The 26,699-nt window shown below is 43.6% G+C and overlaps 1 protein-coding gene across 4 annotated transcripts in view; it reads right to left on the bottom strand.

Moving 5' to 3' along the window:
• NPHP4 (nephrocystin 4) overlaps window positions 1–26,699 on the bottom strand; it is a 106,849-nt gene that overhangs the window by 49,783 nt on the left and 30,367 nt on the right. For all 4 annotated transcript variants that reach the window (XM_072977752.2, XM_020800015.3, XM_020800018.3 and 1 more), the window contains exons 9-12: window positions 23,532–23,713; window positions 20,757–20,883; window positions 5,389–5,571; window positions 3,596–3,740 (exon numbers count right to left, since the gene is read on the bottom strand). In XM_072977752.2, coding sequence (XP_072833853.2) covers window positions 3,596–3,740; window positions 5,389–5,571; window positions 20,757–20,883; window positions 23,532–23,713 — 637 coding nt within the window. The remainder of the gene's footprint in view (window positions 1–3,595; window positions 3,741–5,388; window positions 5,572–20,756; window positions 20,884–23,531; window positions 23,714–26,699) is intronic.

Below are 26,699 nucleotides of genomic sequence, written 5' to 3'. Positions count from 1 at the left end.
ACCTTTACTACCAACACATCTTGCAGGGATTCTTGGAAATCTACAGTTCTCCATCTTGGAAATTTAACTCCAGATCTTGCAGATTCTGCCAGCATGATTTTTGGATCTTTCTGATTCCCCCGACTTTCGTCTGCAACACTTAGTCTAATGAAAAGTCTCATGAGACTCAAAGCCTCACATGTTTATGCCATTTTAGTGATCTAGTAAATGTTCTGCCAAACTCTGATTTTAACATGTTATGTCCAGCAACCTTTATATATCATTCAGGTTTCCAAGAAGGCTCAAAGTCCTGCTTAAATGAAGATATTTTCAGCCTTAAGGAGTGCACACGGGAAAGTTGGAAGGAAAGTGCTAATAATATTAATCCTTAATAAGCTAAAACATCTAATTTGATTACATTTGTGTAGAAAGGGGAATGTTTTCAAAAATTAAGTTAATTTAAATTGATGTTTAAATTGACATTATATTACTGCACTAAATGCCTTACAAGGATGAAGGTGAAAAACCACATCCATTTACTCTTTTTAGTCTCCGCAGATTAACCCACAGAACAAAGCCAGATTTTTAATTATGCAGCTACACAATTGACTTTACTTAATTTGTTTGCCACTGTAAAATTTCCTACTTGCCTGTATATATCATCTTTTTATCCCCAGTGAGCTAAGATACTACATATAGCCCCCCCTCCTTCCTTCCTTTATTCTAAAACAACCTCAAAGAAAAGTCAGGCTGAGAGAAAGGGAGTGGGACCAGATTCAAGTCCTGCTCTGGCAGGACTTGAATCTGAGTGTGGCCCACATATCTTGACCATCTTTAAAACAACCCGGCAGGGTAGGGAAGCTGAAAGCACAGCCCGTTTTTCATGGCTTGTATGGAACATATGCAATCTGCTGTGATGAGACAGTGGTGCTAGGAACTGTTTGGATGGCTTTTGGGGGGAAAGAGATAAGCCAGAAGAAGAAGAAGAAGAGAGAAAAAACCTGAACCTCATGGGGATGAAGAAGTGCAACTTTGAAGATGCTGGGAAGTAAACAAATCAGACTGGAGTGCTGTTTTTCTCAGCTGCCAGAGCAATTTAGCTGGCAGCTCTAAAAAAGAGGGTGAGGATGAAAGAGGGAGCATTCTCAGCTGCCATTCCCAGGCTGTGGAACTCCCTGTCAAGGGATGTTAGGCTGTTCCTCTCCTTGTTGTCACTGGCAACCAATGACCTTTCTATTTGGATGGTATTTTGGGCCAACCAACTGTTTGCTATGGAAGGGGACTTTAAGGAATGTGCTTTTTTTTTACAGAAATGCTTTGATATTGCTTCAAGTCTGTTTTAGTATGATAATATGATATGATTGTTTGCTTAATTGTTTTTTTCACATTAGAGCACCTGGTGGGTTGGGTTTTTTTGGGGGGGTTGTATTTGTTTTTCATCTTCTTGTTAGCCACCTTGAGTTTCATATTTGGGAGAAAGGCAGGATGGAGAGAGAGAGAGTGTGTGTGAGTTTTATAAAAAAAAAACAGAAAGGAATGAGAGACAGACATGTGTTCTTCTATGATGGTAGCCCACTTCTCTAGCTATGAGTGCCTGAACCGGCATGGGTTGGGCTAAATGACCTTAGAAGTCACCTCCAACTCTGCGAGGCTATGATCATAGGAGTCTATGAACTGAAAAGCATATACCACTATAATGAACAGGCAAGACCATAACTGTTCCAAGGAATAAACATTTACTGCTCCGTAAACCCCACAAGGGACACACAGACTTCTAAGAATAGCTACTTTTCTCAAAAAGAAGCCCCGGTCCCTGAAGAGTATTGCTTTGTCCCCTTCTTAAATCTCTCTAGAGTCTATACTTAAGCTGCCCCCCCCCAAATGCCATCCAAACTTTTGCAAATAGGTGATTCTTGCTGACTCTTCATCAAGCACACACTGTCCTATAGATCTCAGCAACTGCATCACATTAAGAAGGTAATAAAGTTGCATCTGGGTGTTCACCCAGGCTGTTAAAATGGAGCATAATCGGGTTTAACATTCACAGAAAATTGGTAAAGATCTTTTTAAAAGAACCAAGTGAAGTGGATTTTGATGAACAGAGGACCACTCTGCCTCATTTCTCCTTTTAATGTAAAACTGTACATTATCCACTCCAGGTGAATAGAAATTGTATACAGTCATTAATTACTATCCCAGGTTTTTGAAGGGAAGCCAACATGTTTCAGTTGGGCATTCAAAGCAGTTTCCTCTTTTCTTGTTTACTGACTGAATGCTAAGGTCTGTGTTTAAGCTATGAAATCAGTGGATTGACATGGCATCGATACACACCATCTCACACTTGTTTAACCATGCTATGGCTTAAGCTCACACTTGTTTAACCTCAGAAATCATATTGTTTGAGCGTACCCCCTCCCTGAAATCAGCACCAGATGGGTCTCCTTCCTACATGCTAGTTTACTATTTGCAAATTTTTTGTGAGTATTTCCATGAGAGCTGTTCTAAAATCATCAGTCAGCAATCCCAGATCATGCCCATGTGAACCTAATTTGCACCATCGGTGGGTACACCGTGGCAAGAGGTATGCCTTTAAGAGTACAGTGACTGGCAAATATCACCTGGGGTCCTGCGATCTAATTTAGGCACACGAGCACAGAGACATCCATGACAGCATCTTCAGCACACAGACAAAACAACCACCAAGCTGTATATACACACCAGGAATGACAAGCTTCATCGGAACACTAGAGCAACCAATAGCTGGGCACTTGAACTCAGAACATTATGCCTGATCTAATTTATGGATGGCTGGGATAAAAATACCACCAAACACAAATTCTTGGGGAAAGTGGAGAAGGTCTGGATGAATAGACTTGGCACCCTGGCACTTCATGGCCATAGTCAAGAAGACACTTGACATCATCCACCCTCTTTTCTACAATGTCATACTGGATACATAACTTTTACTCAAAGCAATTACAGAAGCCAAAATGTCTTGCCCAAAACTGGAACTACAACAGCACACTGCCTCCTTCCCCTAGTCTGTGGCTATCATTTCTACAAACTTCCCCGTCCTCTGAAGCTGAAGCCAAGGAAGAAAAAAACCATCTACTTGTTTGCAGCCAGGGCCTGGTGTGAACCTCAAAGGTGAGAGGCCAAGTGGAACTTATGGTGGGAATAAATGACTCAGAGACACATAGCAAAGAGACCATTTTCTTGAGGGTTGGGCTAGATGGTCCACAGCTCGACCACACAATTGCTGTTTGATTTGCCAAGGCCCTTCAGGCAAGACATTGTTGTGAGGCACTGGACTCCACCTGGAGCATCTTCTGCAGAACCATGTGACTTCTTGTTAATGCACCCACCTGAATGTGCCAGAAACCATGAGCTCTCAAGCTGAAAGCAGCTGTCATCGTCAAATTGTGCTACTTTTCAAAAGCCATGAACAAAGCAAGAAACTCAACAAGCAAGTCCAGCTCAAGTGGCTGCCCTTATCTCTCCCATTCTCCAACAACAGTGCCTCCTTTTAAGTGCTTCCCCAGTTTTGGAGTGGAGCTGGAGCCCTCGCTGTGCATCACTGGAAGAGGCAGCAATCTGGAAAAAAAAAAGCACTCACCCGGGGAGGACTTGGGAGGCCTCTTCGTCTTGGAGAGAGGTGGCTCATCTTTGATGTTGCCAGAGGATTTTGCAGTAGTCCCCAGTCGTTCATCAGAGTCGGCGGAGAAGTGAAACTGGATGGTCCCAGACTCCACCTGCTTGACCTGGAATTTAAAAGGAAGGAGCGGAGGTAGCAAAAAAAAAAAAATGTTCTGCTTTCATCTCTCTTCACTGCTGCACTAGAGGACTGTATCCGCAGCTTGCAAGAATTATGCACTTTTAAAAAATCACTTCTTTTGTTTTGCATAATTCATTCTGTTTTTGTCAAGAGGAAGTAATACCATCAAGTGGTGGTCCAAGGAGAGAGGGGCCCTTCCACCCATCTCTCTCCTCTCCACATGGTTTGACGCTGGGAAGTAGTCCTGCAAATACCGAAGGGATCCCTTATTCGAGCCATTGGATGTCTAATTTGGCTACTGCCTCTATGTAGTTTCTGAGACTTCATCAAAGTGCCTATACCATGAGGACTGGAACCCTGACTCTTTATTTAGCTGGTTTCCTGCACTACTAACAAATCAACCAACACACTCTGATTGCCTAGTGGGAAAAAAAAGGGAAAGTTGTAGGTGGAGACACCCCCCCCCCAAAAAAAAGGCCAGACCAGAGTAGTATGATTGAGTACCAGCCAGACATGCTGGCACATGCTACAATAACATGCATCACATGGCATGGCATGCTTGGCAGTGCCCCTTCTGTGGTATAAAATTCAACACTTAGGATGGGTGACTTCCAGAGGTTCATGGGAAGCACCTGCCTGCTCCCATGTCCTCCAGGAACCACAAATATTTGTAAGCACTTTAAATCTCAAAAGGCCCCTATCTACAGGTTAGGAATGTATGCTCCCTAACACAGGGCAAAATTATCCCCCTACCATCATCTCTGAGAGGGCAAAAATGGCCTTCTTCAGCAATACCTTTTTCAATATTTATTTTTAACAGTGGTGGGAGGCTGGGAGTTGTATTTGGGACCATAACCGCCTTTGCTCACCCCTGCTCTAAAGAGCCTGCACCATGGATATCAGCAACACATAGTACTCTTTTTCTGAACAGCACCAGTTTTACACACATTCATTCATAAATCTCCTCATTGGCAAAATATTTGGCAATGTATCCTTCATTTGCGTATTTCTATTTGTTTCCCAGTTGCGGATGGCCAAGTGTCTAGCTCTGATGATGCAAAGGTAAGGGCAAAACTAGACTACAGATAACCTATAGATAGAAGAAGGAATTCTTTAACTGATGGAAAGTGTGCTTGTCACATCAGAAGCTTTTCCCAGATCCCATAATTTGCAGATTAGGTGTTTGTGCCTTGTGGGTTGGCCTTTGGGAGCTAAGCACAGGCTTCATTTGAAGTCTAACTTCTCAGACACAAAGGTGCACCTAGATCATGTCACTGGAACAGCAACATGATTTCAGCTCTAACGATGGGTTAACAATCATAGCCCTTGGAGTTGACTGTATCTGGCAAATATCTGACATCAATGAGAGAGAGAGAGGATTTTGACAGAGATGAAAAGCCACCGACAGACCAACTTATTGCATGGAAACTAACCACAGCAAGCCGGTGTCAGAAAAACCCAGGAAAATGAAACGGCCAAAGGCTTCCAAGGACCAATAGTTTTGACCATGGCTGCAGGAGCAGGCCAAAGTTTTTAATTTAATTCAGCTTGTCAGTTTCAAATACCAGGTATCTGGCAAGATGTTGCTTTCACACTTAAGTTCCTAAAAGACAGGTTTAGTATCACCTTTTTACCTCTTCGGAGCTCATGGTGGCTGGGGGTGTCTTGTAGACCAGAACATGGTAGGGATTATGTTGGGCTCCTCCTTGCAATGGAAGGACCACATCCACAGAACCTGCCACCAGCCCTGGGTTCCAAACCACCCAGCGGACGGAATGCATATAAGCTGGCGTTGTCAAAGATGTAACTGATGGTGTCTGAAGGGGGGAAAGAGGGGGAAACAGACACAAAAACAAAGACATCACCTGATTAATTCAGTGCTAGTTGCTGGAGGGGTTTTTTGACAATTTTACAATCACTCTTCAGTGGAGTCATGAAATGCCGTCCAGGGCATGATCTCTCCTGCTGGTGGGCTTAATGGTGAAGCAAATGCTTGGCTGCTGTGAGAACAGACTGGCTGCTTACACATCCTCAAAAAAGCCAAACATCTCTCTCTCTCTCTCTCTCTCTCTCTCTCTCTCTCACACACACACACACACACACACACACACACACACACACACACACACACACACACACACACACACACACACACACACACACACGCGCGGATAAAAGAGGACATTGGTTTGCATAAAATGGTATCTGCTAACTTACAGGTACGGGTGCAAAAGTAAAAATGATTTTTACCATTTCAACAGAATCAGAACACCTCTCATCTCATCCTGTCAGGGCAGACTGTGACCCAGGGTGCCAACTTCCGGGTCTCTAATCTTTGTACCACAGTCGTTTCCTTTCCTTTTTAGAAACCAAGGACACACACAGCAGCTGATTGATTTTTTTTAAGGTGTAAGCAAGCCAGAGGTTGGGAGTTCAATTCCCCACTTGTGCCTCCTTGACAAGGCCTGGACTTGACAATCTATAGGGTCACTTCCAGCTCTGCAGCTCTGAGATGATGACAATGACGATTCCTCCAATGCTTCTAATCCCTAGAAGTCCATGGAACAAGGCAGTAGCTATTGCCATTTCATGCAGTTTGCATCATTTGTGCAAAATTAGCTTAATTTGCACAAAAACATTCTTTTCCTGTTCTCTGCTTTCATTGGGGACTCTACAAAACATTTCCACCTTCCCTGATGGGACAAGGAGAATAATTTTACAGTTCTGCCTCATTCTGTATGATCAAGAGACAAAAGAGAACTTGTATCCCTAGTTCTTGCCAAGGACAAAGGTGTATAAGATGGAGACAATACCTCTTAGTATGGTCACTGGCACATACCTGGCTCCTGCTAGGTTTTTGCTGCTTTAAAAACCAGTTGTACTTTTTAAGAACAGCCTTCGCGCTTGGCTTGTAAGCATTACAATTAGATGGACATTTGTATTCATCTGTCAGGGATGGCAAATACGAATATCAGCATCACAAGTGCCTGGGCTGTTTGGACCCTCTCCCCAGAACTGGCTGGTCCACTTTCTGCCCGCCACACAGCCATTGTTTTTCATGACACACCAGTGGTTCCCTGCCTCCCTGCACAGCCAACCACTTCAGCCAGGGGGAGAGGATGATGAGTATCCAATATAAAATTACAATCTGAATCCCTAGACACCCTTCCTTGGGCATGAATCCAACTGATAACCCCAATGAGAGCAGACTCACTGAATGGAGTACGATTTACATAACTATTGAATCACCATTCCGTAACTCCCCTACAGGGTCCATTCTTGAGATTAGCAACTGGATATAAGCCTTGGAAGTTAATTCCAATTCCAAAAGGATTTACTTCAGTTATCATGCACAGAATTTCACAGTTAATATGTAACAGAGATGCACATAATAATTTGTTAGCTCCATTGAAGATCTTAATGGATAGAAAGGTTTATGCTAAATAAAGAAATATACACAGAACCATGTATATGCTTCCTATATCCTGCTGGAATACATGCACATTTTATAGCAGTTTGGCAAAAAAAAAAAAAAAAGGACAAGTCATTGTTTCTCTCTCTCTCTCTCTCTCAGTCTTTCAAGACTTACCAACTCAAATATCGGCCCAGGAATCAGCTCTTACAACCAGGATGCTGTCTTCTGTACCTGTAAACTCTAGCACTAGTTCTGCCACTGTAGCTCTGAGGATGACTTGAGGAAATTGTTCAGTTTCTTTGGGACAGACTGAGAAGTCATCCAAAACTGGACAACACTGACAGTCTGCCACTCACACTTGTTTGACAGACACACTCCTCCTCCAAGCAAGGAAAGGTCCTGGGCAGAGGCTCAAACAGCCCCCCCCCCTTCAAATGTGTCTCTTCCCAAAATGGACCATCTGGGAAGCTCTCCCAGGAAAGTCTAACAAACTCATACTTCCACTTCTGAGTCAGCGTTGCAGTTCTTCTCATGGTTCCATGTAAACTGCTCATTACGAAAGCTTCAAAGGCCATCAGCCTCGAGATTATCTGCCCTCCAGAAAGGGGAGGGCAGGGGTTAATTTGGTTCAACGTAAAGCCACAGACAGCTGGGCATTAGGGCCGTGGATGGTACTTGTCCATGCGTTGGAGGAATGCTAATCTGGCTGTCTGCTCCTCAAAGAAGTGGGTACATATTTGTTCTCTGAGCTGGTTTACAGCAGCTCTGGATACTGAGCATTTCATTGGCTTGCACTCACTGGGTGCTAAGAAAGCCATGGCCTCCTCTTACAATTCATCCACTTTCGCAGGGTGAATACTGGGGTGGGCCATGTGTAGCCAAGGGCCCTGTGCACGCCAACCCCCATTCCAACCTGTTCTGCAGCCCCATCTCTCTAAGGTCGAAGAAATCTGGGGGGGGGGGGAGAGACATTAAAAACACACTGAAAATCTGGTTATTTAGGGAGGCATTCCAGAATGTTATACCTGCCAGTTCAGCCAAGCTTCAGTAGATCACATTTGTCATTCTAAATGTTTTAAATGCTCTATGTAAGTAAGGAGCCAAGAAGGCTGAACAGAAAGACAAGCGCAAGGAAGAGGCCACGTACTCTATGGCCACAGTCAACTATTGAGATGGACAGAGAGAAAGGGCAATTAATGGTCTTTTTCTTCCTTTTTGTTCTTATAAAGCTTTAGGTCACAAAGCTTTTCTGCTCTTATAAAATAAACAAACCTGCTTTTATCCATAAGGTGGATTTTTATGCTCTGACATAAATTTGGAGTTTTTTTTAATGTGCAACTTCCCTGTGAACTTTATTTTTTGGAGGGGGAGGCTCTGTAAAAGCTCTTTTCTTTCCTTCTTTCCCTTCACCTGGGACAACTGTTTAGTTGTGCAGGTCTTGAGAGCTACCCTGGCTATTGGTCCAGATCTGCTGTCTGCTTAACCCACTTATTTAAATAAGCATTCATCCCTCCCACCTCAGCCCAGCTTTTATTTGGATGGTTTGAAGGCAGAACGCTACACAATGCATTGTCAAGTATCATGATGGCACTTTCCTTAAGTGGAATAATGAGGCATTCATGTCAAGTCAATGACTATTTATTAAGCTGCATAGTTCCTACTATACAGGTAATAACAGGGAAAATGAAGGACACCCCCCCATGTGTAACACCAGCCCTTCTTTTAAATGTGAGTAGTTAAAGCCTAACTGAAAGGACCTACTCCTATCACCAGCCCTGTGCCTTCAGGAGGTAACTGCATGAATGGTGCAAGAGGGAACATGCTGCACACCTTCAAAGTTCTTTAAGATTACGGGGCTTCTGCCACACACAGGCTGCTTTGGAAGCTAAAATCCCAGCCCAGCCAAGAATCCCGAAGTCCTGTATCCCAGGGCCTCTATTAAACTTGGGAATGCTTCCCTGGGGAGTCTGTTTTTTGGGGGGAAGCAACTACTTTCCAATTGCTCCTCACCTGCAACTTCAGAATACTGTATGTTTAGTGAGACCTTTTGCTCCATCTAGTTCAGCATTACTAACACTGGATGGCGGCTCTCGCTCTCTAAGTAGGATTCTTTCCTGACACTATCTAGGTATCCATGGACCTCCCTGCTGGCCTCCCACATTCAAGCATTGACCAAGCACTAATACTGGACACTGTTTGAAAAAGAATGCTTTTCTGTACACATGAGCTTCCTATGGCTAAGGAACCAAGACAGCCTTGTGGTGTTAGCATGTGCCCTAGATCAGCCTTCTTGCTGTGCTATGACCTCAATAATTTCTTTAATTAAAAAGAAAAAGAGAAAAAGAGAAAGAGATGAGCTTTCAAATGCAGTTTCTGGAGCATTCCTGCAGGCTATCGTTCTCTGTATGCAGAACCCAGCAGGGAACTTTTAATGCCAGAGACTCAAGAGGAAGGGAAAACTGATTTCATAATTTAATTTGTGGCATGTTACATGAAGCATCTTGGCCAAGAACCAGATGATATTGGAGAGGGGGAGGAATCAGAGCTTCAAAAGGTGAACTTTTTCAGACTACCACTCCTGAAATCCCTCACACAGCTCAGCTCTTGGCAGCGGTGCCAGCTGGGGGAGGCTGGGAGTTGAAGTGCAGTAAAGCAAATTGTCCCAATCCTGTTGCATAACTGCCAGGTGATTTATTCTTTGCCTATTAGCTGCTAGCTTAAAAATGAGAAAGGTAAAAAGGGAGAAGGTGTTCCTTGCAAGCTGGCTGGAGGATGGTGGTAGGTGCCGTCTGAAAGGAGCTTTTGCAAGATGTGGGAAGAATGTCTGTCGTGCATCAGAGTAAGCAAAGCAGAAGTCATAGCAATGCAAGGAAAGACTATGTATGGCATGTAAAGCACCGCAGCGAATTCTGTTACAGCCATAAGAGATATTTACCTGTGGGAAAGCTGAGGGGGCGGGAGGGAGCAATAATTGAGCTTATCTACTAAGGAAGTTTTTGTGCAATTACTTGTCAGAGCACCTGTTTTACATGCAGAAAGTCACAATTTCAATGTCTGTCACTTGTTATGTATCTACCCCACTTTTTATTCAATGAGCTCAAGGTGGCATTCATATTTTTCTTCTTTCCCACCTTATCATCACGATAAACCCGCGAGGTAGGCCAGGCTGAAAGAAACTGACTAGCCCCAAGGCACTCTTTGTGAGTGTCCTGGCCAAGTGGGGACTTCAGTTGAGGTTTCCAGAGTCTGGAACGGACACTGTCACTACATGGGCTCTTGCTCAACCCGGCAGAGGCTTTTGATCAGGACTTCATTTGGTTTATTTTTCAAAAATGGGAGTGAATTTTATTAGGGAAAACAGTTTCATGACCCCAGCTTTTTATAGCAGTGACTGTTGCCAGTGGCAAGTCCTTGGGCTGTCAAAATGACAGGTTACCCACCCGGTAATTGTAGTTCTTCAAGTGGACCTCTGTGATTCACACCCTGGGTGATCCGTACCTACACGGAACCTCATCAGAAAATTCTAAAGCTTCTGCGGTAGCAAAAAACACATTAGAATAAGGCCCCTCCCCCCTCATAAGTAGGAGGTGGTGAATGTCTGATGAGAGATTGTGAAGGACTGGAAACCAGGGTTGTCTCAGCCACCAAGAGGCTATAATGATGGCATCGGGTTTGTCTTGTTGTAGGCGAACCACACTCTTGTGGAGAAGCAGGAACGGAGGAAAAAAGTAAGTGAGGGTCTTGGGCCATTGGCTGACAAATGCATCTCCTTGGGAGTGTTTGCCAATGCCAGCTCGGGAGCAGATTGGTCTAACTCCCATTTGTGAGCTTGAGGTTGACTGCTAAGTAGAGGATACTTGGAGAGTGGGTGCCACCTTGTTTTAGAATATAGTACATTACCGTGGTGTTGTTGGTGGCAATTTATACCATCTTGCCAGCGAGGCGATTTCTAAAAGCTTTGCAAGCTCTTATAACCACCAACAGCTCAAATTCATTGATGTGAAGCAATTTCTCTCCGGAAGACCACTTGGCGTGGATTTTGAGAGATTTGAAGTGAGCTCCCTAGCCTGTGAGGCTGGCCTTGGTGGTGACCTGTATTTGTGGTTGTCGGAATGGCCACCCGATGGATAGGTTGGGAGGAAAACGCCACCACTGAAGTTGGGAGGCGCATTCTGGGGTGACTCATAAAAGATGTGAAGAGCATCTGTGAGCGGGTCAAAGAGGATGAGAAACCACAACTAAAGAGATCTCATCTTGAGACATACATGCTGCACTACTGTATTCATAGGGGTCATGGTGCCTAGTACACGTTGCACAGTCAAGGCGGGCACCATAGCATCAGGGGTGAAGACCTGAAGTAATGCGATGAGATTTTCTCTCTTGTCTGGAGGAAGAAAGGCGTGAGCTTCTGTGGAATCTATGCATGTGCCTATATAATGAATAATCTTTGTAGGTTTCAAATCTGATTTTTGTTCATTGACAGCGAGACTAAGATCGCAAAGGGGGGTAAGGGTGAAGTGGGTGTCTCGTTGGGCCTTGCAACAGGAATGAGCTATGAGGAGCCAATCGTCAATATATGGAAACATGAGAATTTTTTGCAACCTGAGGTAAGCAGCTACTGATGTCATGCACTTGGTGAATACTCTTGGAGCTGTTGCAAGGGCAAAAGGAAGCCTTTTGAATTGGTAGGCTTGTGATCCTAGATGAAATTGAAGGAATTTTCTGTGTGAAGGATGTATGGAAATATGGGAGTACAGTGGTGCCTCGCTTAACGATTGCCTCGTTTAGCGATGAATTTGCATAACGATGTGTTTTTTTAGAAAATAATATGCCCCGTATAACGATGTTTCCTATGGGCGATTTTCGCTTAGCCAAGTTTGGGACCATGCTTCGCATAACGAATGCGATTTTAGGTCCCCTGCTTCACTTAACGATGTTTCTTTTTTCATTTAAAAAAGCGTCTTAGAAGGGTCAAAAACGGTTCTAAATGCTTGGATTCGTTAGAGGACCCCCTAAGGCATGTGCAAACCTGATTTGGCTTTGATCTGACTTTTCGTTAATTTATGGTTAATTTTTTTTTCCGGCCCATAGGAATCAATGGACCTGTCAAAATCTGACAGCTCCATGTTTTCCTATGGGGGAGAAAACAATTCGCCATAAATTAACGAAAGTTCAGATCAAAGCCAAATCAGGTTTGCACATGACTTAGGGGGTCCTCTAATGAATCCAAGCATTTAGAACAGTTGCTGAGTCTTCATTAATTTTTTGTGAATTTTTTCTTCCCCCATAGGAAATAATGGAGCTGTCAGATTTTGACAGCTGTCAAAAGTTGGGGGGAAAAATTCACCATTAATTAACGAAAAGTCAGATCAAAGCCAAATTAACTTTTGCATCCGTTTTAGAGGGTGCAGAAGCTAATCCAAGCATTTAAAACCATTTTTGACCCTTTTATGACACACTTAATTTTGCAAAAATTGACTTCGCAAAGCCATTGGAATGTATTGAGTCAGCTACAATACATTCCAATGGAGGAAACATTGTATCGTATAACAATGTTTCCTATGGGTTTAAGGACGGCAATCCGTGCCTATTGGAACGCATTAACCGGTTTCCAATGCATTCCTATGGAAAATGGTGTTTCGCATAACGATGTTTCGCATAACGTTTTTTTTTAACCAATTAAAATCGTTATGCGAGGCACCACTGTACGTGTCTTTGAGATCTATGACAGTGAACCAGTCATTTTTGCGGAGTAAAGGGAGAATTGATTTGATGGTAACCATACAGAATTTTGTGGTAATGATGTATTTATTTAACTCTCGTAGTTCTAAGATAGGATGAAGACCTCCATCCTTTTTGGGTATGGTAAAATAGCAAGAGAGAAACCCTTTGTTGTGTTGCAAGACAGATTGTATGGCATCTTTGAGGAGTACATTTCTTATTTCCTCTTGTAGGGTTGGAGATGGTGGAGTGATGACATGTGTTGCCGGAGAAAGTTGGAAGAACTCTCTTTCTGTTTTACTCACAGAATCAGAACTATGAGGCTCTGAATGTGGCAGTTGAAAGAAACTGAAAGGGGAGCCTTGGCACCAAGGTACTTATACAAGGGTGGAGGGGCCTTATTCTAATGTGTTTTTTTGCTATTGCAGAAGCTGTAGAACTTTCCAATGAGGATCCATATAGGGGCGGATTACCCAGGGTGTGATTCACAGAGACCACGAAGAAGAACTGGTCCCCCTCTATCCAGAACGTACCATAGTTAATCGTCTCAAGTCAAAATGCTCAGGCCGAATGCTGTAGTAAGTTGGGACCCTGGGAGACAGGGCAACATTCAACTGCTGTTCAGTCATCAAGGATGTTAGCACCTCACTACATTTATTCATATCACAAGTAACATGTCTCAGCTAACCCCAAGAGGTCTTAGAAGACCACGAACTAACAGTGAATCAACAGGGTGATGCAGCAGCCAAAAATGCTAAGGCCACAGATGGCCAGATCAAGGGAATGAATAGTACCACTCTATTCTGCTTTGGCAAGACATCACCCAACACACTGGGTCCAGCTCTGAGCATTGCACTTTACAGAGGATGACACGGACAAGCTGGAACATGGTCAGGAAGCTGGCTGTGGTTAGCCTCGAGAAGACTGGGAGACAACTCCAAATACCTGAAGATGAAAGATGGAGCTCCAGAGGGTAGAACTCAAAGTAACGGATTCAAATGATGAGCAAGGAGATTGTGCTCAAATGTTAGGAAGAACCTCTTTAAGAGTCGGAGCTGTTTTATGGTAGGATGTGCTGCTTCCAAGGGTGGTGAACATTCCTTCATTGGAGGTTTTGAAACACATAGCTAAAAGCACCATCTGCCAGGGTTGCTTTGGCTCTAGATCTGTTGTATTGGCAAGGGGTTGGGCCAGATGACTGTTGGATGCCCCTTCCATCATCGCACCTCTGTTTAGTTTTGGATTGCTCCACACTTCATTATATTCATTTGTATTTAAAGCCACTTCCAAGTGCTGATAAAGACCTCCCAAGAGGCCCACTGTTGATGGGCTTACACTGTGTTGCACAAATGTGGCTTCTGTAGAACATTCAGAGGGAGAGGATGGGGTTATAGGATATAATGAGCTGTTTGCATCCTGGCTGACTTTTATCTGCTGTTGCTTGGCAACTCTTTTCATGTATTTTGCTTTCTTGTAATTTTTTTTTACTGGAATTTGTTAGTTGCCTTGGGTGCCTCTTTTCTAAAGACAGGAAGGATATAATTGCTTTTCATAAATACATGAATAAAATATGCTTGTGAAGATGTAGAAACTTTAAGCCAAAGTCCCCCGCAACAAAAAATTAAGTAGTTGAGCCAATGGGACATGTTCAGCAGAGAAACTATGGCCCTTCCCTGAAGATTTTCTATGGAAGGTTGCAAAGCCGTAGGACTTCCTGTCTCAGGGCAGAGAGCAGTACTTATTAAGTCCCTTCCATATTTGTGATCACTGTAACACAAGAGGCAATCTTTCTCTAGGGCGAAAACACATCATATGCCTTTCCTCTTTCCCTGGAGACCCCCAGTCAGTTAATTTGTTATATTTTCGACAATGCATTTGTTGGAACAAGGTTGCTCATTCCTACCGTACAGGATGTACAATCAAGCAAGCAAGACGAGCAGGTATGACATCTCGGACCATTTTGAAACCCTCGGGGGAAATCAAGTGCTAGGTTGATGTATTGCCTGACAGCTTCCATTGTCTCCACAGCAGTTGCAGGAAAGGCCACTGAATGGAGGAGGGGGTAGCTCCCAGGGGAGGTTGGGGTTCATTCACTGCTGGCAAAGGAGGTGAAAGATGGATTGAGCAAGTAAGGGGAAAGCTGGCACTTGCAACCTGCACACAAAAAGCCCAATTAAGTCCTCAATTAAAAGATGACAGATCCCTCTAACCTCTTTTGCCCCATCTCTTATATAGATTGCAATAGGAGGGCATACAGCCAAAGGCAGACCACTCTCCAAGAAGCTGCAAAAAAGGTCAGTGGGGTGGGCGGGTGGGAGAGCATTGTCCAGATAGCAGACATGATGGAGTTCCTTGATGACATTTGCTCTTGAAAATATTTAAAGGCTATTTAAACATACCTCCTCATACCTCCGTGTCTAATTGACAACTTCAGCAGACAAAAGTTCCCATGAAAATGACAAACTTGGTCTTCATTCAGGAGAAGGTTCTTTTTAGAAAACTTGTAAGTGAGAGTGGGAAACCAGCTATTATCATCAAGGTCTTCAACTAAAGGAAAGGTCTTTTTAGACAAATTATTGTTATGGCAAGATCTAATAGTCTTCCTGAAAGATGGAGTTTCTGTTACATTTTCTTGGCACTCTGTTCAGTATTTCCCTCTCTGTTCAGTATTTCCCTCTCTGTTCAGTATTTCCCTCTGTCACTCTGCAATTTGTCTAGCTTACAATGTACTGTATTTGGAAAACCATGGATAGGATGTACTCCATGGTTAAGGAAAAAGCCAAGGAAAAGGAAAATCAATACGTTTTCCACTTTCTTTGAAAACAAGACACTGGAGGCACCAACCACAAGCCATTTCCAAGAGAAAGCGAAGTGAGAGGTAGCTGAAGATACCACGATGGCGGTTCAAGGAACATCCTCCTAAGCACAGAGGCAAATGTAATGTGACATCTATGGCAACCCACCAAGGATTAATACAACAGAGCAGGCAATATTTGCAAGGAGAATGCCAGGAAAGTTATCACTTAGAGATTAAAAATACCAAAAAGGGGGCATTTTGAAGTGATGCTGGGAGCTACAGGTGGAGCCAAAGAAAACAGTAAGTCCAACTCATGGAGGAGATGGGGGAAATGTCAGCAGGTGAGGCGAAATTCCTCAACTGCTGCTTTGCCTCGGGCAAACTCAGAAACTAGGGAGCAGGAATCAAAAGAGGGAGGGAAGGGGATGCATCCCACAGAACGGTAAAGAAGAGATATGCGACAACCAAGCCGCACACTACATGAATTTAGATCTTAGGAGGCAGACAAATGGCAATCTAGGTTACTAAGAGAATTTCAAGCTCCACTTCAGAGACCTCTCTCCATAATTCTTGAGAACATGAGAAGTGGTAGGAGAACAGAGGGGCAAGTAAATGTTATCTGCATATTCAAAAAAGGGATAGAAAGAAGAGTGAGACAACCAACGAAGAGTCTGAGAAAAACAAATCAGGCCAGACTGTGTTGTATTTCTAAAAATTAAGTATACTTCCTTGGTGGATCTAAAGAATTGTATGGATGTATTACCACCTCATGTGGTAATACTATGGAACTCACTGCTACAAGAGGTAGTGATGGGTTCCAGTCCAGATGGCTTTAAAATGGGATTCTCCAAATTAATGGAGGATGGGTCTCTTAATGGAACTGTCATACCTCCAGCTCTGCCTGCCATTCTCAGCTCCGTCACCTGTTCTGAGCCCCTCATACTATAAATCACAACAGGCTCCACACACCATTGACCATGAAGATAAAAATGTGTTGGGTGGTGTCTATGTTGCCCTGAGATCCTCAAAGGAAGTGCACAATAAAAAGACAGTAATTTAAAATATGTGTGAGCTCACAATGTCACAGAGCAACATCTTGTGCAGAGAGCATCAGGTTTGGGGGATCCCCACCACTGAGTGTTGCATTTCTTAAAGACTGGGCTCAGATAACTGTCCAGCTCCTAAAGAAGTGGGAAGATTTTATGTCAATGAAGGGTGTGCTATTGCAAGTCACAGCTAATGAGCCAAACATGATCACCATTTCAAATGTACAAGACTGAACTGCAAGGAAATTAAGGTGGATAATTTCATTAATAAAAAGCTGAGTGCTGCCTGATTAGCACTCCTACTTTCATCAAGATAAATAAAAATGCATGCTGGCCTGAGCTACTGCTTCATTTAAGGCACTTCTGTCTGTGCCTAAATGTGGAGCTACCCACTTGAGGTTTGAATCGAAAATCAAAGCACTTTAGTAACTGAGTTATGCTGAAAGGAAGACTGGCAAGAATTAAGGGAGAAAGTCATCGAGCGCCAGTTCAGAATTCAGTCCAGGACTGACATTTCTTTTCGACAAAACAGAGAATTGAATTTGACAGAAGTTGAGAGTTGCTAATTCACCACAAATAGGGATATCTGTGATATTTGGAGTGAAAGAGCGGGAACCTGTAACACCAAATGAGATGGTCTGTCTGATGCTGTAGATTTTTCAGGGTTGGGTAACTTTTGAGGGTTCAGTGCCTGACTTTCCACCCTCACAACCCCTCGCAGGCTGCAACAGCTCCTAGAAACATATGGGGAAATGGGGGGGGTAGGGGAAGGAGCCACTACAATTTTACTGAATCCTACCTCTGGTTTTGTTTGGGGAAGGGAGAATATTTTGTAGGGCTGTGAGCTAGCATCCCACCTAATACCATTGCTCCTGCAACAAGAACAGTCCTTCCTTCAACCCTCTGCCGCTCCAGGTGTTCTCTATTGTTTCCAGCCAGTCAAGGAAGGGCATGAAGTCTCATCAAAATCCACAAATCGAATTTTGGCTAAATTCCAATGCATCTCCTTAGCAATACTGGCTGAGGATGATGGGAGCTGAACATTAACCTAGCCATACAGCAAAAGGCTGAGGAAAATATGCTCAGCATTTCCGTTTCTTCGATTCTACCTACTTTTGGAAAATGTCCAGCAGGGACAGAAGGAAGCTCACATCATTGGCCACATATGGCCAAAAAAGGTCATTTTTGTTGCCTGAGGCAGGTCTCTCCCTTTGTCTACAAGTCCCAAACATTGGGGTTTGGCAGTTTTTTGCTCAAGACAATCCATTTGGTATTGATGAGTTCATTTGAGAGGAACTGTAACTGTATGGTATGATACTCTCAAAGGATTCCCAAGTCCACAAAAGCCAACCAGCCACCTGTGGGAAGCCCACAATGAGGCCATACATGCCAGATTTCTCAGAAAAACAGATGTTAGTGTTTCAGCCACACAGTCCCCCTGTGGAGGTCGTGTCTCACTGATCAGACCACAAAACGCAGGCAAGCATTGGACTCTCAATGTCCTACCAGAAAAACAAAGAACCTAATCTGAAAGCTATAAGGCATCAGAACACCTTGTGGGATTTTGATCAGATTGTTTTTTAACACTTAAGTCAGTCTCTGTCGCCTCCTGTTGTACAGTCACCACTACTACCTGTACTCTTCCTCACCCTTTGCTAGGACTTAAAAGTGCTGTAATGACGGATGCTGTATGTTTGCATCAGAGGACACAGAGAGGGAGAAAGGGCGGAGGGGGAGGGATAGAGAGGCAGCCACAAAACATTTCTTTCATATATTTTGAGAATACCTTTAACAACATCATTTAACATACCCCAATTATGGAAGATATTCCCCACCCCCAAATCAATTTCACAGTTGTTTAGGAGGTGCCAGTCCTCCAATAAGACAATGCCACTTACGGCAGATTTACAAGCGACAATAGAACCATCTGGCACCAGGTCAAGAGTAGCTGTAAGTTTCATACCAGCTTACCCATCTTAAATAAATTTTAAAAGACTTAAAAATCAATGTGAACATATTGTGCAATGCGCATAAGCCTTATGACTTGCTATAAATCTCCACAGCCACCACTGCGCTCTGCAGAAGTACCACTGCTGTATGAGATGGGATGGCCTTTTGATGGCAGCAAAATTCCAGACACGAAGTCGTTTCCGTTATGATACCCAGAATGAGTTTTCCTACACCACAGTCAGTATATCTCCCTCTCACCAGGTGGTAGCAGCCCACGCAAAGGAAGCCTACTTCATTTCTGTTTCACTCTTCCTCTGATTACAAGCCCAGTAGAGGTTGGATATAAATAAATATTCACCACAACCAACCATCAGTTTAATTGCTATGAGATACAATAACATCACCAACAAAATCTCTTTAAAGATTAAGTAGCTCATATTCATTTGGAACTTGACCTCATGATTAATAGAATCATCAAATAATTGAGCTGGAAGGAACTTATAAGATCATCGAGTCCAACCCTCTGCTCAGTTCAAGTATTTTAAAAGTGCTCTTCTATCTCCCCTCAGTCTTTTCTTTCCTCATGGCTAAACATGTCCAGTTCTTTCAGTCTTTCCTCCTAGGGCTGGATTTACCTCATTTTGGTACCAAGCTAAAACATGTTTATTCATCAACGCCTTCAGGGATTAAGGTAGTAGGATGTGGGGGTTTCCTTTTTCTTACTATGTTTGTATGTAGATTTTAATATTTCAATTTTTAAAATATAGTTTTAAAATATTGTACTTCTTCCTGAGGTTGTAAGATATAAGACAGAACGTAAATATTCTAAATAAATAAATAAATAAAATTGATGAGCATCAGAGGTGGGGAACTGTAGTGGGTAGACCTTTGTTTAAGACCCCTCTTGACTATGAAACTCACTCTTATGATCATGGCCTGTCACTCCCCTCTCTCTGTCAGCCTGACCTTACTCACAGGGCTGTTGTGAAGATAAGGCAAGGATATATACTGTATATAGTTTCCTTTCTTCGATTTTTAGTGGGTGGGTGGCTTAGGGGACCTCGCCCCCCCCCCAAAAAAAACCTACCACTGCAAAAATACTTCTAGGGGCTGCAGGCTACTCACCCTTGGTGCATCTCTTAGACAAAGAATTTCAGCCACCAAAGAAGTATGCATTTGCTTATCTTGCTTAGAGATACTGTACTTTCTCTTCTCAATGACTGATAACAACCACTATCAAGATTACTATCTCTTTCCCCTCAAGGCATGTTAATAGCTCTTAACTACCACTGATAAAAAAGGATGCGGTGGCACTGTGGGTTAAACCACAGGAGCCTCTGTGCTGCAAGGTCAGAAGACTCACCGTCGTAAGATTGAATCCACGCAAAGTAGGGAGCACCCCTCACTTGTCCCAGCTCATGCCAACCTAGCCGTTCAAATGCATGTAAAAATATGAGTAGATAAATAGGTGCAACCTCAGTGGGAAGGTCACGGCGTTCTGTGTCTAGTCGCGCTGGCCATGTGACCATGGAAACAGTCTTCGGACAAACGCCGGCTCTATGGCTTGGAGACAGGGATGAGCACCGACCCCCTAGAGTCGGACACGACTGGACTAAATGTCAAGGGGAACCTTTACCTTACTACTGATAAAGACCATCCCCATCTGGTCCTTTTTTGCATTTCCCTTCCATTTCCCCATGGCTTCACCTTCAAATACATATCAATGTCCACCCACTGAAGTTCCACCCTTCTCGCCTGAAGAGCCGAGACACCTTTCAGGACAGCTTATAACAAATTAAACAAAACACACAATTTTAAAAAAGAAAAAAAAACTTAGTAGCCTCTAAAGCGACACAAGGTCATTGCCTGTAACAGGATTCCTCACAAGACGGCTATCCCCTTGGAAAGATTTTATCGTACATCTCTTGGGGACAAAGGAGGCATAGATAAGAACTTGAGAAGATACTGGGAAACCCAGGTGGCAAAATGGAGCTGTAACTCTATGAGGAGGACACCTTCTTTGGAATGTTTGGAAAAAGGAGCAGAAGAGCCAGAAGCAGAGGCCACTCCTACCTTCCCATCTGGCCCACTAGTCACGGAGAAGACGTACTCCAGCAAGAAGACCACTCCAAAGGCTGGGTGAGGGACCATCTCCGTCAAGTGGATGTGGCTTCGTAGGACAAGCGCCTGCCCCTCCGAGCTGTGTCAGGAATGCCAGAAGAGAACCCATCAGTTCAGAGGCTAGGAAGTTCCACTACTAAATGTCAGCCAGCAAAACACAATTAACTTCAGCATGGTTTATATTCCCAGACATGAAGACCTTTCCTTTGCCTCCAACCACAGTGGAACAAAGGACAGGTCACCTACCTGTAACTGTAGTTCTTTGTGTGGTCATCTGTGAATTCACACAACTGGGGTTTCTCTGTGCATGAGTCCACACTCTCCATACTTTGCATGCCCTCCATGGAGGAAACTGAGTAATTCTCAGTTCTCACAGTCAACCACAGCTTACAATATATACCTGAATGGCAGACTTAGGTGAGTATGGGTTGGTTGCATGAATTCACAAATGACTACTCAAAGAACTATGGACAGTAACCTGTCCTCCTTTGTGGTCTCTGTGAATCACATTATTTGGGTGACTGACAAGCTCACTTACCAGCTGGTGGTGTGTCACACCAAAATGGAAGAAATGACTGCTCTGCTGAAAGAAGTGTCTAACTTTGCCCTGACATCCAATTTGTTAATGCTTGACAAATGTCAGAGGCTGGAACTACCTTGCCACTTTACAAATGTCTCTCAGCTAGAAACTCTCAAAGAATGCTGTAGAGGCAGCAACTGCTCTAGTTGAGTGCCCTTTGAAAAATGTGGGCATCGGTTTTCCTGCTAGCTGGCAGGCCAATATAAAAGTGTTCACTATCCACTAGGGTAAAAGCTAGTAAGTAATGTATTGGCTTTTTAAAGGCCCTTGGTTACAGAAGAGCAGTCTAGGAGACTTTCAGAATAGCTTAATTCTGAATACAGAAAAAGTCAGGACCTGTGAACAATCAGAACGGTGCTTCCCAATCTTGGGTCCCCTGATGTTCTTGGACTACAACTCCAAGAAACCCTGGCCAGCACAACTTGCGTGAAGCCTTCTGGGAGTTTCAGTCCACAGATATATGAGGACTCAAGGTTGGGAGCCATTGTTCTAGTATATGCAATGTCTTTTCTAAGTCTGAGGCTAGAGATGGAAAGACATTGATTAAGGTGGAACTCTGAGACTATTTCGTTGTTATTTAGTCATTTAGTTGTGTCTGACTCTTCGTGACCCCATGGACCAGAGCACGCCAGGCCCTCCTGTCTCCCACTGCCTCCTGGAGTTGGGTTAAAGTCATGATGGTTGCTTCGATGACACTGCCCAACCATCTCGTCCTCTGTCGTCCTGTTCTCCTCCTGCCTTCACACTTTCCCAACGTCAGGGTCTTTTCCACCTTGTCCCTGAGCCACCTTCTCTTCTCATGAGATGGCCAAAGTATTGGAGCCTCAGCTTCAGGATCTGTCCTTCCAGGAAGCACTCAGGGCTGATCTCCTTCAGAACAGATAGGTTTGTTCTCCTTGCAGTCCAGGGGACTCTCAAGAGACTCCTCCAGCACCACAATTCAAAAGCATCAATTCTTCAGCAGTCAGCTTTCTTTATGTTCCAGCTCTCACTTCTGTACATCACTACAGGGAAAACCATAGCTTTGACTATTTGGACTTTTGTTGGCAAGGTGATGTCTCTGCTTTTCAAGATGTTGTCACGGTTTGTCATTGCTTTCCTCCCAAGAAACAGGTGTCTTTTAATTTCGTGGCTGCTGTCACCATCTGCAGTGATCATGGAGCCCAAGAAAGTAAAATCTGTCACTGCCTCCATCTCTTCCCCTTCTATTTGCCAGGAGGTGATGGGACCAGTGGCCAGTGGCCAAACATGCTGGCATATTGAATGTAGCATCTTAACAGCATCAACTTTTAAGATTTTAAATAGTTCCACCGGAATGCCATCACCTCCACTGACGTTGTTAGACAAGCTTTCTAAGGCCCACTTGACTTCACTCTCCAGGATGTCTGGCTCAAGGTCACCAACCACACTATCTGGGTTGTCCGGGATACCCAAATCTTTCTGGTATAATTCCTATGTATTCTTGCCACCTCTTCTTGATGTCTTCTGCTTCCGTTAGGTACCTCCCATTTTTGTCCTTTATCATGTTCATCATTGCACAAAATGATCCTTTAATATCTCCGATTTTCCTGAACAGACTATTTTAGGCAGGAACAATAGTTAAAGAGTTGTAGAAATAGTCCTTGAAGAACTGTAGAAAAGGTGAATCAGATCGAAGAGCAACCAACTTGCCGGCTCTCCATGCTGAGATCTGCAAAGTGTTGTTGATATGTGCTTTTTTTTCCTTACTTCACTATGTGATTTAACAACCTATTGTTTTTTAAAATTTCTAGCTAAGTTTATTGCAGGCCACTGTAAAGTTTCATGGGTCGTTCTGTGATGTCTTGGACCCTCCTGGAGTCTTGAGCCAATGTTGGGATCTTCATCTTCTCTGCTCATTTATCGGGGGTTGGAAGTGATGCTCAGCCCATCCCAGCCTAATCCTGGGAAGGACTGACCACTTCATCTCTCCTATTCTATAGCCCAAGCGTATGTAAGAAGAGAGTGGTGGCAATCTACGCTGAAGCTAAAAAGTATTTTTTTCCCCCTGCTGAAGCCTTTGGTTTCACCTACCTCCTCCTGAGTGGAGTAGCACAAATCAAAAGTCCAGATAGACAAAGCTACAAAGCATTTCTGCACCATGGTCTGGGACTCTCTCCTCCTCTCACCTTGGTTTAACAGGAGCTCCATGTTTCCTGCGCCTGCTCCCCGTGTGTCCCTGAGCCACCTTAGCCTCTGGTACCACCACTACCACCTGTGGGGGCTGCACAAAACAGAAACCATTGTGCACCCCAACGTGTAGCCTTCGTTCCTGCACCATGAGGGTGTTCCTATCCAGCACGGAATTACCCTAGGGGAAATCCAAAGAGGACAAAAATCAGTTTCCAAAAAGAACACTTTACACAGCCAGATTAAAACTCCATCACCTCGTCCTCCATCTTGAGGAGCAATTTAAATGTAAGAACTGACATCAACGTCACCACTAAAAAAGGACTGCACAACGCTAAGGACTGTGCTTCCTGCAGACCCCAAATAATGTCATCATTTGGCTGTTTTGCCTAGGGATCTACCTGAATTCACTCTCCAGCTTGGCTGGTATGGGAACTGGTATGAGAACTGGCAAGTTATAGGGCATGCCAGCTCCATGTGAGAACAAGGGCCAGGTGCTCCAAATAAAAAGCAAGGAACTGGGTTTGCAGAGTGCCTGCAAAGTATTCGTCTATAGAGATGGAAAGAGGCAAGTGCTTTTACATCCCTTGAGGTGCAGCCTGATTTTGACACGTTTAGTCCTTCTGGTTTACAGTTTCTGTTTGTGAGCTTAAACAACCACAGATCATATGGCTATAACATCTGAACAGTATGAATTTTAAGCCTTTTTCCTTTTCTCTTTGTCTTCTCAAATCCTCAGCTTGATGGAGATCATCGCTGCCATTTAAATCATAAGTAGCATTTTTTTAACTAACATACATTTCCAATAGCCAAACAGACCATGGAGGTGAGCTGCTAGATTATCATAGGTGAGCTGGTGAAAGGAAGTGAGGAACCAAACGATTCGGACACAAGACAGTTTGCTTCAAGAACATCTCAAACCAGACTGAATTCCTATTGAAGAATTTAATCAGATGGATGGGCGGGTGGATAGATAGATGAGTTAAGCTTGCAAAAATTTATAATCCACCTTTCCATGTGAGACATACATGGCAGCTAAAAGTTAAATACCATAAAAATATAAAATATATAAGAGAACATACCGTTAAACCTGAGCCTACAAAATAACTGAACAAATTTATTTATTTATTTATTTATTTATTTATTTATTTATTTATTTATTTATTTATTTATTTATTTATTTATTTATTTATTTATTTATTTATTTATTTATTTATTGGATTTATATACCGCCCCATAGCGCTACAAGCACTCTCCGGGCGGTTTACAATTTTAATTATACAGGCTACACATTGCCCCCCCAGCAAGCTGGGTACTCATTTTACCGACCTCGGAAGGATAGAAGGCTGAGTCAACCTTGAGCCGGCTACCTGGGATTTGAACCCCAGGTCGTGAGCACAGTTTTAGCTGCAGTACAGCGTTTTAACCACTGCGCCACGAGGCTCAAATGTATTAAGATATAAGTTAAATGACAAGTTAAAATACAGAGAAGCAGAAACTAGTAAGTATAGTAAATACGAAGCAACATGCTTTATGTATACATGCACACATGTTTGTTCATTGTAGTCAGAGAACTGTAGAGTGGGGCTCAGGGCATCCAGTGCAATTCACCTGCTAAAGCAGGGAATCCATAGCTAAATCATCTCTGAGAGACTACCAGCTGTAAGGGGGACACCTCAGGCTGTCCATCTTGGTCCTGCACCCCATCCCCAGAGGTCTACTCAAGAGACCCTAGCAACAAGGCAGCATGAGGATAAAAGGGGCAGGAATGGTACCTGGGCAGAAGCAAGGAGGAGGAGGAAGACCCATAACCGGAAGGAGAGGATACAGAAGGAGTTGAGTGGCAGGGGTCCAGGGATAAAGGAGGAAGACGAGGAGGGGGGACCTGAAAGATGTTCAGAGGCATGGGAGGAACTACCCCAAGTCTTTTGCACCCTCAAGAGAGAACTGGCGTGGGCTCTTCCAAGATTTCTAGACAGGAGAGTGGATCAGCTTTGCTCTCAGTAGGGGCTGTGGCAAGGGAGTGCCATCTTCCCTCTACTAAGGACCCCTGTAACAGTGGCTGAACCATACAGCAAAGTCTCAACCAGGAAGTCCACACCAACCCAGAAGAGGTGTTGAAGGCAGCAATGGCAGCGCTAGAGACGTGTCCAGCTGGCCTGAGAGAGAGAGGAGCAGCTTTTGTGAGAGGACCCTCTTCAGCCTGGCTCTATCAGACTTCACTAAGAGGTATCTGGTTATTAGATCCAGAAGCTACAACTCGGTCCCAGCTACAGCCTTGGACAGTAGGGGGCTTGCACCTTAAATCCAGCCCCAACCACTGGTATTGGACAATGGGAAGCTAGTGTGGAGAATTAGCAATGAAATAGCAGTGGTGGCTCTTGAACCCAGCACCCCCCCAGAACAAAACACAGCACCCTCTTTTTTTCCCCATTCCAACACACTGGCATCAGTGCAAAATTTCAGCTGCAGTAACTTAAATGCTCTTGCATTTTGGACCTGTGCTACTGATGCACTCTGAGGAGGGGGAGTGGTAATTTTCAGCAGTATGTCATAAACTAATAAAAATGAAAGCTGCCCCAGAGTGATTGCTGGATATTAAAGTCTTTCATCTTCTCTCTCTGAAAAGCCACTGTGTTTCTGACAAATCAACAAGGCTTACCCTCCAGGTCATTATTGCTTCCTAAATTACAGGAGCTCCAGCACACAAACATTAAAACTTAGATGTGACTCTTCACGCTCATTAATCAAGACCAAGACTGTCTACAATATAGCCTCGTTAGTGTAGTGCTCATTCTTGGGAAGGGGGAAAAACAGAATCAAAAAAACCTGGGATCTGTCTCTTAATCAGAAGGGAAGCTAAGACAATAAAACAATTTCTAGAAAGGGGAAACAAACAGTCTCTACAGCAATTCATATGCAAATGGACAAGCAAACACACTGCTACTGTCCAGATAACGGGAGTTCCATTCTTCTTGAAACAGTCCATTGTCTCTTTGCTGTCTATTATCGGAGGAAGCAGGATATCTAACTTTTTAGAGAATCCTGTATTTCAGCAATCTATTTTTTTGTTTGTTTGTTCTTTAAGTTTTCATTCCTTATGAACTAGGTGTCTCCAAGATATTTTTGTGGTCCTTGCAATAATGGCTAGGGGGAAAAGAGAAAGA

This window comes from Pogona vitticeps, chromosome 7 (assembly GCF_051106095.1).
Source record: "Pogona vitticeps strain Pit_001003342236 chromosome 7, PviZW2.1, whole genome shotgun sequence".
NCBI classification, from domain to species: Eukaryota; Metazoa; Chordata; class Lepidosauria; order Squamata; family Agamidae; genus Pogona; species Pogona vitticeps.
This window is presented reverse-complemented; position numbering and strand designations above follow the sequence as displayed.